Source organism: Hippopotamus amphibius, chromosome 11 (genome assembly GCF_030028045.1).
Source record: "Hippopotamus amphibius kiboko isolate mHipAmp2 chromosome 11, mHipAmp2.hap2, whole genome shotgun sequence".
Classification (NCBI taxonomy): Eukaryota; Metazoa; Chordata; class Mammalia; order Artiodactyla; family Hippopotamidae; genus Hippopotamus; species Hippopotamus amphibius.
In genome coordinates, this window is record NC_080196.1 from 79,121,721 (window position 1) to 79,135,249 (window position 13,529).

Consider the following 13,529-nt stretch of genomic DNA (forward strand, 5'->3'; position numbering starts at 1 on the left):
GGACAACAGACTGCCAGAGAGCTGTTTTGAGGCCAAATAGAACAACACCTGTCAAAGCCTGCAGCCCACGGCCCAGGGGACTGTGAGGACAAGATGGATATTCTTTCACAGGCTTATATTCTCCCTTCCTCCCCGCTTTCTGGTCTGAGCCTCACTGATTTCCATTTGCCTCACTTGAAACTAGCCACTCTTTGATTGGGCATGTGTGTGGACCTCTGTGCTGTTTGGAATTCTAGAATGCTAGTGGGTGGAAGCTTCTGTTTTGTACCATCCAGGGCATGAAAGATAGAGAAAGCCTTCAAGTGCTTGTGGAATGGAATTGCGTCCCAAGAGCTGGAAGGGACACGTGGGTTCACCTAGCCCATGCAGCTGAGTGACAAACGAGTCCTTCCTAGCCTTTCTGTGGCAGGTGCTCGTGTCCCTGCCAAATCCCTCTTCTGATCAGCAGGGCTCCCTATCTCCCAAGGGAAGCCCCCTCCCAGCTTTTGGCAACAATGGCTGTGAGCTACTTGTTGAATATTTTGTAACTACTTAGGAAGAAAGGTTTTGCTAAGGAAAATAATTTTTGTAAAACAGAATTTCCAAAACAGTTCCAGGACTCAAATACATATTCACTGATCCCCTACAATGTGTCAGGAAGCATCAGAGGGGCAGCGGATATGAAGATGAATAAGACTAGTAATTTCTGTCTTCAGACCTCACTTTTCAGTGGAGGAGAGAGATACATAGATTATCATCAAATAAAGTTGGAAATACCTGATAGACAAATGTGCAGGCTATTACAGAAGCACCAGGGAGGCATACCCAATTCAGCCCAAGAGGGTGCATTCTGCAAAGACTTCTAGAAGGTAATGCCCAAGCTGAGACTTGAAGGAAGAACCATTTTGGGAGGTTAGATAGGTTTACATGAATAAATGTTTCTAATTTGAATCAGTTTTGTACATTTAAAAAACCACGTAGAAAAGCCATTTACCTCTGAACTTTGTGTTGGCTGTTTCATCTAAAGTTTCCAAATTGTATTTTAAAAAATTAGTAAATTGGACTTTTCACTATAGACCGTTGGCTTTCAAACCATATTCTAGGAATCCCAGGAATTTTTTGGTGGCAGGGATGGGTTTTAGGGACCTTGGTCTAGTGGGTGGTAGAGGCTGAGCAGACAGGACTCCAGGCCCTCACCAAAGAGCTTCATTGTCTTCCTGTTATATTTACTGGTGTTGTATATAATTTTTTTTAACATAGAAAAAGGGGGCTCTGATACTGAAATTTGTTTCAAACTACAGAGCGAGACTCACTTCTCAGTGAAGCAGGTCTCATTGCATACTTGCCATCTAAGATTAATTTACTCAGTTGAAAGCACCAAAAATACTCCCACTCTTAGTTAGCTTTGCCTGTTCTGCAGCCATGACCCTCACAATTCCCCCACCCCATCCCCAAGCAGCAACCTCGTAAAGAAGAGGCAGATCTGAGAAAATTTATCACTACTCTAAAGAAAACATCCTTAAGAAGTATAGATTATTAATGGTGGGACAGTGGCACCTTCGTGTACAAAGACAGCAAATTATTATGAGAACAAATCTTGCTATAACAAAATACCTTCATATGGAATCGGTTCATAAGTCCTACTTATAAATCAATATTTTAAATAACATCTGAAGTAAAATTCTGGAACAGTGAATGAATGAGCCGTTCCTTCATGTTCAAGATACAAATATGCTCCTCTTTCATCTCAAACACAGGATGAGAACCTGATTTTCTAACAAGATTTTCACCTTTCAAATATATGTGCTTGTATCAAAATACATTGACTTATTTTCATAGCTCCTTAAGTGTCAAGGAAGATTTTCCTAAATTTTCATACAATGACTGTCCTCATGCATCATCATCAAGCTGGGTTAGGAGAAGTAGATCTAGTCCCAGATGGGAAAAAAAACATCAGATTAAAAGAAAACACCAGATGAGCAGCTTCCCCAGGTCCTATTGGAAGCCAACCGGGGAAGCTAGAATGAGTTTGAATCAATGCATTGGATGAACTGAAATCTGCAAGACAGCTTGCCCTGTTGAGCAGCACATCCGAGGCCACTGCTCCTTAAACATGGGCATTTTTCCCAGGAAAATCTATTAGGCTTTGGGTATGCCGACAAGGGGAAAGGAGAATAAGAAGATACAACTGCTAAGAATTTCTTACTGAAATATTCCCCCACCCACTGCTGCCGGGCAGTGCTTCACACCTCTTCACCAGGGCACAGAGCTATTCTCCCAGGTGAGCCTGCAGAGGCACCAACAGTTGGGGCAAGTGTCAAGGAGGTTTACTTTCCCACTGCTAAGCTGTTTGCACTCATAACGTGCAAGAACAAAAGGGATGTTACAGAAACCCACGGATGGATTTTCTAACCTGCTCAGACAGGCAACAAATAAGCCAGTCAGTGGGAGGATAGAGGTCAGGAGGAGGAAAGAGCAGACAAGAGCTGAGAGCAAGACAGAGCGGAAATCCTACAAGCTGTGAACTGTCATTTTCCAGTCTCCATATTCAAAAAAATACTTCCTTTATGGAAAACTCACTGCTCCTTTACACAGTTTGGGTCACTTAGTAAGTCAACTGAACATGATTTACAGAATGGTCTCAATCTAATTATTAAGAAATTATTCTTGTTTTTGTTAGGGATGATAATGCATGATGGTTTTATATATGTAAAGGTTATATAGAGTCCTTATCAGAGTTAACAAGTCGGGGGTAAGATGAGACTAGCCAGTCGTTGAGCTGGGTGATGGGAACATGGGGTTTTATTATAGTAAACTCTCTACTTTTGCACGTGTTTTAAAATTTTGACAGTAAAAAGTTAAATGATTTTAAACATAGGTCTAAAAGCCACATCACAATAATACTCTTTCAGGTGGTTCCCACACAAAAACGAAGGCAGGCTTTGATGCCTACCATTGAACTTCTCTGATTCAAAACATATCATCGGTTGGAACATCCACTGTGCATTTAACCATCGTTTTTCAGAGTGGAATAAAAACACTGATTATAAACTCTATTCCCACTTCAGAATTGTTGGAAATATGCAAAACGTGCCTCCGGACTGGGGTACTCTGGCAACTTCTCTGTCAACTGTTAACGGGAATCCTTGTTGTTAAAATGCCAAGTTTGAAAAGAATGGTGTGAGGGGCCTCCATTATTTATTTAACTTATCCGTTCTTTATTTTAACTCATTAAATTGGAATTTGCATTAATTGCTTTGGCGGCTGAAAGTTTGCCTCCCTAAACCTAAGAGGGAAAGTGCGGCCTAAGAATGTCAACAAGCGTGGCGTCTACCGGCCTAGACACGACCAGCCTTGTTTTCACCTTGTACATTAATGAAACAAATACGCCTGGAAGGTTATAAACGCCCAAGGCACGCGTATCTGGGGATCTTGAAACTAGTTAGAATTTCTGTTCATTCCCTGAGAAGCAGCACCACTGTGAGAGCATCTTGGGAAAGAGGTACCACGTCAGAAGCATGAGTCCACCCCAAGTTGGTCCAGAGCTGGAGGTCGCGGAGGCAGAGTTAGAGAAGGTGTTACAGCTGCCCTGCAGGGGTCTTTATAGCGGGCAGCAGGGGCGTGAGGACTCGGCCGGACCTCCCAGCTCTCCCGCACGTTCTGGCGTGGCGTGGGGACCTGCAGGGCGAGCCCTGCGCAACCCGCAGGAAGGGAGCATCCCCGCCCCGCCCCGGGCGCCCGACCCCGGGCGCGTGCGCGGGCGCGGGCTGGCGCGGCGCCGCACTTACTGTCCTCGGGCAGGTTGTTCTCGCGCTCTTCTCTCTCCATCTGCTGGCACCAGCCTTCCATGCGGTCCCGCTCCGCCTGGAGAAGCTTCAGAAACCAGTGGCCGTCCCGGTGGCACACTGACCTCTGCACGGCCTCCAGGGGGTCTTCGGTGATCGAGTCAATCCACGGGTCCGGGGGCGGCAGAATGGAAGGGTCGAAATCCGCATCGAAGTCCTCGTCCGCCGCGCAGGCGTGGTAGTGGTTTCCTGAGCCCTGGATGCTGACCGTGGAGGTGCTGGCGTCCCGGGAGAATTGTCTGGCCACCGGGCCGGGGCACGAATTGTCCTCTATAGACTCCAGAGAGTTTTCCAGGTTATCGTGGAAGTCCAGGTCGGCCTGCACGGCCGTCGTCACACTGTTGGATCGAGTGAACCTGCGGAAGCTTGGAAGGATAGAGAGAGACGAGTTAGTTCAAGGATGTTTCTCGAAGCAGAAACACATTCTACTTCTCTTCGTGGGTGTGCGAGCGGGGGTCTCATCTTCTCAGTCTGCAGAGGCAGCCCTCGGCGCCAGCGCATCCATCGCCATGGCTCAAGTGTAGAGAACACACCCCTCATCTCTGTTCGATATGGAATCTAGAGAAGGTTTAGAAGAGGACCACAGGCACCGCTCTCAAAGCCAGAATGATGTCCAGGGCTCAGCTCCCCCCCCAAATCTGCGGTGGCTTGAATCCTGACATTCAGTGAGGGGTAAATTTGGTAAGGAGTAAGGAAACAATTCAGTTATATCTTACTCTGTGTAAATTGCTTTGAAACGGGGGAAAGAACCCAGCCCAACCGGAGCCAAGGCTATCTTGAATGCCACATAACCACATTTCCCAGGGACAGCTGTTACCTGAAAGCAAACTAAAATGTCATTAAGCTCCACGTAAATCTCCTTTCCCTGGTAAGGTTTCACTTGTGTCTTGATCATCGTTATAATTTGGTACAAAGCCTTTGGGGCAAAATCAGCTCAAGGTTCTAGAGTTTTCTAGTACTGAACTTCCCTGCGCCTTTAATTTCCTTCCCCACAGACCTTCTATGGAGATGATAAAAGACAACTTGTTAACAGCATTTTATATGGACATCCAACCAAACGGCTCTGGACGTCTCTGGTTGACCCCTACTGCAAAGGTGAGGATGTATGGAAGGGGAAGGGGTGGGGAAGGACAGGGGAGCAGTGAATTCTTTCTCAGACAGAGCGCAAGGGAAGGGGTGGGCCTGAAGTAATTTAAAACATACCCCCAGAAAGTTTCATTGGCTCCTAGAGTAGACGGGAAACAATGATTTACCAGGGTATAAGAGAATGTAAGTCCACTGAAGGCAGAAGCAGGTGTCCATTACCCCACTCTGTACTTATTATGTTAAGGTAACTTCCTGACCTAATAATTTATTTTTTATTGTGAAAAAATATACATAACATAAAATTTACTATTTTAAGCATTAAGTGTACGGTTCAGTGGCATTACGTACATTCACGCTGCCATGCAGCCATGATTACCATCCATCTCCAGAACTTTTTCATCTTCCCCAATTAAAACTCTGTCCCCATCCCCCTCCCCTCCAGCCTCTGGCAGCCATGACTCCACTTTCTGTCTCTGAATTTGAGTGCTCTAGGTCCCTCGTGTAAGTGAAGTCATACAGTACTTGTCTTTTTGTCACTGGCTGATTTCACTTAACGTGACGTCTTCAAGGTTCATCCATGTTGTAGCATATGCCAGAATTTCCTTCCTATTTAAGGCTGAATAATATCCCATTATATGTATATACCACATTGTGTTTATTTTTTCAGTCCATCAGTAGACACTTGGGTTGGTTCTGCCTTTTGGCTACTGTGAATAATTCTGCTATGAACGTGGGCGTACAAATATCTCTTTGAGACTCTGCTTTCAATTCTTCTGGGCATATACCCAGAAGTAGAATTGTTGAATTATGCGGTAATTCTGTTTTTAATTTTTTGAGGAACTTTTTTCCCTAACAGCTGTACCATTTTATAGTCCCACCAACAACACACAAGGTTTTCAATTTCTCCACATCCTTGCCAACACTGATCTTCTGACTTTTTCGATAGTTACCACCCTAATGGGTGGGAGGTGGTATATTTTCTTGATTGGTCCATGATTATGCCATGTTAAGAAGGTTTATTTGCCAGCTGATTTTCAATTAATACTCAATAGCGCCAGCCTTAAAGGAGAGTGCACTACATAATGTTCATACAACATTTAATAAGCCAGATTGGATGCTTTTTCTTAACTCTCCTGGGACACTCTATTAGAGCCAATTAATACTACTATTCTGGTCCCTCAAAAATAAAGAGTGAACAGACTGGAAGTCACAAAAAGGGTACAGTCATCTCAATCAGCCCATTTTTTCCCCTAGAGAATAAATATCAAGAAAATAAATGACTACACAGTTTATCTGTGTTCATTATTAGGTTGAGCACAATAATAAAAAAATGTGATTCTTGCCATTCATTTTATGAAGATAGGCCAGCTAAAACAGGCCGGCCCATCTCACTGTTTGCAGTTTGCAAGAAGTAACTTCTGGGACTTCCCTGATGGTGCACTGGTTAAGACTCTGTGCTCCCAATGCAGGGGGCCCAGGTTTGATGCCTGATCAGGAAACTAGATCCCACATGCGTGCCACAACTAAGGAACCTGCCAGCTGCAACTAAGGAATCCACTGGCCTCAACTAAGGAGCCAGCAAGCTGCAACTAAGACCCAGCACAACCAAATAAATTAATTATTTTAATTATTTATTTTTAAAAAGTTACTTCTGTAGAAGGTATCAGGCGTGGTGATTTTATAAGTTCTTTAACTCTGAGATGGGTCATAGGCAGACTCGCCCAGTGTGAAAGCCTGAAAGAATGTCCTTGCTCATCCTAGCAGTGAAAGGAAGAACAATTGCGCTACCTCGATGCTTCCAATAGCCCCTGGCTTCTTGGCTGCAGAAGGCCATTTCTGCCTTCTTGCTCATCCGCCAGCAAGGTAAATGACATCTGAAGCTGAGCTGTCTCTCCAGCTGCACGTGTGCGAACTGGATGACTTTCTTCGCAACAGCTGACATTCTGCCTGTCCCACTAACACAAAATTCCAACTATGAAAACACTCGGCTCTCCTCTCCAAGATCACAGGCTGCCAGAAGCATTCCATTTCCAAACTTAAGGAAGGCCCAGCGCCTTATTGTTTTCAGTCGGAGCAAATGTGCCAGAGACCGAGTCTGTTCCACACGAAAATCACCATGACCCACTTTCCTTGTGCCTCTGTTCTTATCTGCACAGAACCGCACCACCAGCATTCCTGACAGAGGGCTCCTGGCTATGAATCTTGTAACGTATCCACCTTCTTAAGAAAAATTACTTGGCAGGAGATGAGTAGAAGTGTGCAGGTTAGTCACCCAGAAAGAAAGAAAAGTTAAGTAAAATTAAAATGGTTTGGGATTAAAAGCGGTGCCTTTGAACTCAGGCAGCCCTGTTCGGGCTGCACCGTTTCTCTCCATTAAGTTCCTCAAGCAAGCGCTTTCTTCCACCCAGAGTTTTCAAAGAATGTTCTGCTCTACGAAACGCTTTATGTCTTTCATGTGCAGAGTTCCTTCTGGGTGAAGGGTCCGATGGAACTGTTGTTGTTTGAAAGTTTTGTTAGAAACACAGAAGTCCCTGGGTTCATTTCTGTGCTTCTGACGAGAAGAGATCAGTTGCTGGTGGATGGTATAAACCTAAAAGCTGAACCCTGTGGCTCGCTGTGTGCAAACCCACAATTTCCAGTCTTGAAGCGTCTTTGGTCCTTCATGCCCTAAAGGCAAAATGTTTAATAATTACAACTTCTGAAAAGGACCGGCCAATATTCTGGCCAAAGGAGCAGAAAGCCATGAAACCAAAGACTGGACCAACCAGTGTGGGGCACAATACCTTGTCTGTTCTGAATGCAAGAGGAAAGGCACTTGTGAGCACTCACCTCTGCTTCGTGCTCTTTCTATGAAACGTTTATATTTCTGATGAGAGGATTTTCTGCCCCCCTCCCACCACTTTTCTGTCCAGCTGGTAACAAATCAACGAACAGATAGTAAATCGCAGAAGCCCATTCTCATCCCCCTGTCTGGTGGGACTGTATTTGGACAAAATAAGTCATGAACAAAAACTAAGCACAGTCTGTATGTTTAGAACGCACAGGTTTTGTTCCTGCCAGTTTAATTATCTGAGACTCAAGTTGTAAACTTATCTTAGGGAGACTTCCTGTCACCCCTGTTACAGAATCCTCTGGCCCCTGGTTCTCTTCACTATCCCTCTTCATCCACATAATGGTCACTTTTCAGGGCGAAACCTAGTTTCAAAGACAGAAACGCTAGTCCTCTGCTGTTCTTTCTTCTTTAGATGTTTTTCCCTATGCCTGCTGCCAAGGCTGAATGTATGTGGATTTGCAAATGCTTTTCTTCAAAAGTGCACCATCTTGGTCTTTGGGGAAATGGCACTTAACTGATGTAAAAATCCAAGACATCTCATTACATGAAATAAAAGATAGGTTAAAAGGAAGGTGAGGGGGGTGAGGAGATTGAGATCAAGAATTAAGACTTCCTCACAGAGGTTCACCCTTGTCAGACCAGCTTCCCAGTTAGAACGGAGCACGGAGGAACCTGCATGTCGTGCAGCCCTTGCTCACAAATTCAGCGGGAAGGGACTATCCTGCCGCCCATTTGTATGTGATTGGCACTGTCCTATCGGCAGATTGTAAAACTCTCTCAACACAAGCATCCATTGGTTGTTTAAAACCTTCCACATTCATCATCCTTTTGCCTGAAGCTTCCTTTAAACAAAGAAACTTAGAATAGGTTTTCTACACGATAACGCTCTCTAGGCCAAATAATCGTAATGCATTTGTCAAACAAAAGAAAGGGAGGGTGTGGAGAGTGATGAGCGTGGGCTTGGTATCACCTGCTAGTGTCCGTGAGGGCTCAGCACGTGGCCATTCTCCCCTTAGTAGCAGCTGTGTCCTTGATGGGTGTCACTATGGGAACCTTGGTTGGGAGCCTCAGCAAAACATCCTTGAGCTGACTGTGCCCCGGAAGGAACGGCTTTCCCTCAGCAACCAGAACATTAGGTCATTCGTTGGCTCCTGACCCCAGGTAACAAACAAAAGCCCGAGAAGTCTCACTCAGAATTCTCTTCTACTGAGTCCTGTTTTGGGGTCAAATGGAGGCCATAGGCTTTTGAGGGAGATGGTCATTTTTCTTTTTTGCAAACTAAATTATCTTGAAAAGCACAAAAAGAAGAGGGAGGGGGGAGAGAGAGAGGGAGAGAGAGAGAGAGAGAAAGAAAGAAAGGAAAGAAAGAAAGAAAGAAAGAAAGAAAGAAAGAAAGAAAGAAAGAAAAGAAAGAAAGAGAAAGAAAGAGAGAAAGAAAGAAAGAAAGAAAAAGAAAGAAAGAAAGAGAAAGAAAGAAAGAAAGAGAAAGAAAGAAAGGAGGGAGAGAGTGAAGAGGGAAGGAGGGAAGGAAGGAAGGAAAGCGAGAAGAGAAGAAAAAGATATATGAGGCACATCAGGAATTATGCCAAGTTTCAGGCTTTTGAAATTTGAAATGCATGAATGCCCCACCTTTAAAACTCAGGTGTACTGGAAGGAACTATTTGGCTAGGTCATGGTATTGTTAACTTGGCAAAGAAAAGAGATTGTTTGCCAAGTATAATATGGAGGGTGGGTGCTAGGCTATGTCGTACTCCAGGGAAGCTGTGAGGAGTGGGATTGATCCAAAGCTTCTGGGTTGGCAAAGGCTGGATGTTTTTGACTGCAGAAGGTCTTGCCAAGTCTGTGGTCCCTGAACTGGCTGTCAGAAGATGCTGCCTCAATTTTGCCTTTTTGTTTTTAACATCCTGTTTAGTTGAAAAGGCACAAATCACTACAAGCCCAAATGTTTACATATTTAAGTCACTTAGGATCAAAAGAGATCTTTTGTAGCAGTTGACATGGTGCTAAAAGAGAAAACAATGCTCCCTTTCCACAGACTCATTCCACCCAGTTATGGGGCCACGAACTTTAACGTTTGAAGCAAGGGAGATGTTAAAAACTCAGAATTATATGGAAATAGAGGTAATTTTGGTGAAGAAACAAAAGTAGGCATTTGTTTCTAGAAATGGGGAGCAGCTTTCATAATAGATGCTGGTGCTTTCCTTCCACACCTGTGACTCAATCTGTGCATTCACAAACCTGCTGAGATGGCAGGTGTCATTCACAAACACTTTTTTTTCCTTTTTGCTGCACCACAAGGTTTGTGGGATCTTAGTTCCCCCACCAGGGACTGAACCCAGGGTCCCAGCAGTGAAAGCACCAAGTCCTAACCACTGGACTGCCAGGGAATTCCCCACAAGCACGTTCTTTTGCCAGCATTCACCCCCACAACCATTAAGTGTGTCCTGGAGGTCTGTGTATTATTGTGTAACATAGGAGAGAAGGAGATGGTTCCACCAACTGGGGATAAGAAAGACCAGAAGTTATTATGCAAATCACCAAAATATCCATCTGCTCCCGTCCCCACCCCATAAATGAAACATAGATGAAGAGATCTTGGCTTTCTTTTTGCGTACACTCACCTCCAAACACGCACATCCTGCTCTATGTTCACTGTTATCCAACATCACCTATTTAACAAAGGAATGGCGGGGGTAGGGGAGTCGATGAGGGAGGAAAAGGCCACAAAGTGACTTACCACCCATTATTCTTGGGATAAGTTTGCTTTAATTCCCTGGGTGCTGAAAGTAAATAGTCTTTGCAGTAACAATAACTCTCACTTGGATGCTTTCCAGATAAAGAGGCCAGACAGTTAAGAAGTAGTTTACGAAGACATAGATGGAAATATTAAATACACATACACTAGGAAAGTAACATCCTGGAGTTTTCTTGCCAGAAAATTGCTGTGAGACCGGTAGCTTCTCTCTATACAACCACTAAAGACATGTCGATTTGTCAATTTGACAATAAATAACCCAAGAGTACACCATTTCAAAGCTTATAGCTTCCCTTAACCCTTTCCATTGCAAAGACCAAAGATGACTGCTTTATGAGTTGTTCCGAAATACATCATAAATATCTAACCTTATGAAAGGTAGTTGAGTGGGGATGGGGACGGGAGGCCAGAATCCGTACCACACACTTATCCACACTTACCTCTTGTTTCTGAACTAGAGGCTATGAGGGCCATATAGCAACTGGGGAAACAGGGCAACAGGCAGAAAGGCAAGACCCAGGAGACTGGGCCCAGACTTCAGCTAAGAGTCTCCATCTGCGTGTAATGCTGCTTTAACATTGAGGGAACACTGCTAGGATGCCGAATCAGAGAACATACACCTAAAAGAGGCTACTGGTGTTCATCGTATCCAACTCCCAAGCTTTAGGTATGGAAAGGTAAAGTGACTTTTAATTTGGATCTCTTTGATTGGAATGCTCCCCATGATTTCCATACGTTCCAGTACATTCCATGACCTTCCAACCAGATAGCAGTGCTAAATAACAGGGCTTACCCCACCTACAGGCCAAATAAAACCTCCATGGATGACTTCTGCTTCTGGCCAAGATGGAGTAAGAATGGCTGAATTTATTTATACTTCTATCTGAAACACCTGCAAAAGAAGATTTACATACCAAAAAAGTGGTATTTATATGATCTATCAATGGATAACTGGAAATTGAAATTAAAATAAATACCATTTACAACAGCAAGAAAAATATGAGGAGGACTTCCCTGGTGGTCCATTGGTTAAGAATTGCCTTCCAATGCAGGGGAAACGGGTTCTATCCCTGGTTGGGGAACTAAGATCCCACATGCTGTGGAGCAGCTAAGCCCACGTGCTGCAACTACCGAGCCCATGCACTCTAGAGCTCCTGCACTACCACAAAGAGCCCACGTGGGAACTAAGGCCCAATGCAGCCAAATAAATAAAAATTTTTAAAAAAGAAAAATATGAAATAGTGAGTAAAGCTGACAAAATATGTGCAGGACCTATAATAGCTGTAAAAAAACAGCTTTGAAAAAGAAGGAAGTTGGACTGGTAGACTTACACTACCTGATCTCAAGACTTATTATAAAGCTACAATAGTCAAGGCAGTGTGGCATTGCCATGAAGATGGACAATTAGAACAATGGAACAACACAGAAAATGCAGAAATATATCCATCATTACATATCAAATATTTGAGAAAAGGTACAAAGGATATCATGTGCAAAAATTAAGCTTTGATCCATATCGCGCACCATATATAAAAATTAACTCAAATATAGGTCATAGACCATAACATCTAAAACTATAAATATTCTGGAAGAAAACATAGGAAAACTTTATTACCTTGAATTAGCCAAAGATTTCTTAGCTATGACACTGAAAGCAAAATCCATAAAAGAAAAATGGGACTTGATTAAAATTACGAATTACTAATTTTCTACTCTAAGAGAATGAAAAGAGAAGCCACAGACAGGGAGAAAAATACTTGCAAATCTCCTGTCTGATAAAGGACGTGCATCCAGAATGTAAAGAACTCTCACGACTCAATAATAATCTATATAAAACCAGTTCTGTTTTAAAAGATTTGAATAGACATTTCACTAAAGAAGAGATACAGATAGTAAATAAGCTGGTGAAAAGATGTTCAACAGCATTCTGCACTAGGGAAATGCAAATTAAAATCACAAGGAGAGAATACCACGTATCTATTAACATTGCTACAATTAAAAAGACCGATCATACCTAACATTGACAATAATATGGAGCAACTGGAACTCTTACAGAGTAGGGATAATATGAAACAAAGGAACTTTCACACAGTAGGAATGTAAAACGTACACCACTTTGGAAAACTCTGGCTGCTTTTTAAAACATTAAATATTCACATCCCGTTAGACCCAAGCTACTCCTAGGTTTTTACCTAAGAGAAATGAAGGTATATGTTAGACTTGCACACAGATGTTCATAGCAGCTTTACTTTAATAACTCCAAACTGGAGATGACCTGAGTGTTCATCAACAGCTCATTGAATAAACAAATTTGGTATATCCATACATTGGAATCCTAAATAGCAGTAAAAGGTTCAGATTATTGATACATACAAAGCATGAATGAATCTCAAAGTCCTTATGCCGACTGAGAGGAACCGGGCCAAAAAAGAATTACATACTGCATGACTCTATTTCAGTAAAATTCTGGAAAATGCAAACAAGTGACAGCAAGTGGGAAAGGGGTAGGGGAGGAGGAGTGGGTGGGAAGGAGGGAGTGACTATACAGGGATAGGAGGAGATTTTGGGGAGTGATGGATGTGTTCTTTATGTTGGTGGCGGTGATAATTTCATTTCGTATATATATATTTGACAAATATATGTCAAATTTATCAAAGTGTACACTTTACATACATACAGTTTACTGTATGTCCATTAACTTCAATAAAGCTGTTAAAAGAAAAGTACATGACGTGGGACTTCTTGGTGGCACAGTGGTTAAGAGTGCGCCTGCCAATGCAGGGGACACAGGTTCAATCCCTAGTCCAGGGAGATACCACATGCCTCGAAGCAACTAAGCCCATGCGCCACAACTACTGCCTGCTGTCTAGAGCCCATGAGCCACAACTACTGAGCCTGCGTGCCACAACTACTGAAGCCAGTGGACCTAGAAGCCTGTGCACCACAATGAAGAGTAGCTCCTGCTCACCACAACTAGAGAAAGCCCGCACAGCAATAAAGACCCAACACAGCCAAAAAAAGAAAAAAAAAA

General features: G+C 43.3%; 1 protein-coding gene across 14 annotated transcripts in view; it reads right to left on the reverse strand.

The window, feature by feature from the left end:
• The window catches only part of DLGAP1 (DLG associated protein 1), a 312,230-nt gene that overhangs the window by 19,899 nt on the left and 278,802 nt on the right, over positions 1 to 13,529 (reverse strand). For all 14 annotated transcript variants that reach the window (XM_057699892.1, XM_057699894.1, XM_057699905.1 and 11 more), the window contains one exon: positions 3,768 to 4,189. In XM_057699892.1, the coding sequence (XP_057555875.1) occupies positions 3,768 to 4,189 (422 nt within the window). The remainder of the gene's footprint in view (positions 1 to 3,767; positions 4,190 to 13,529) is intronic.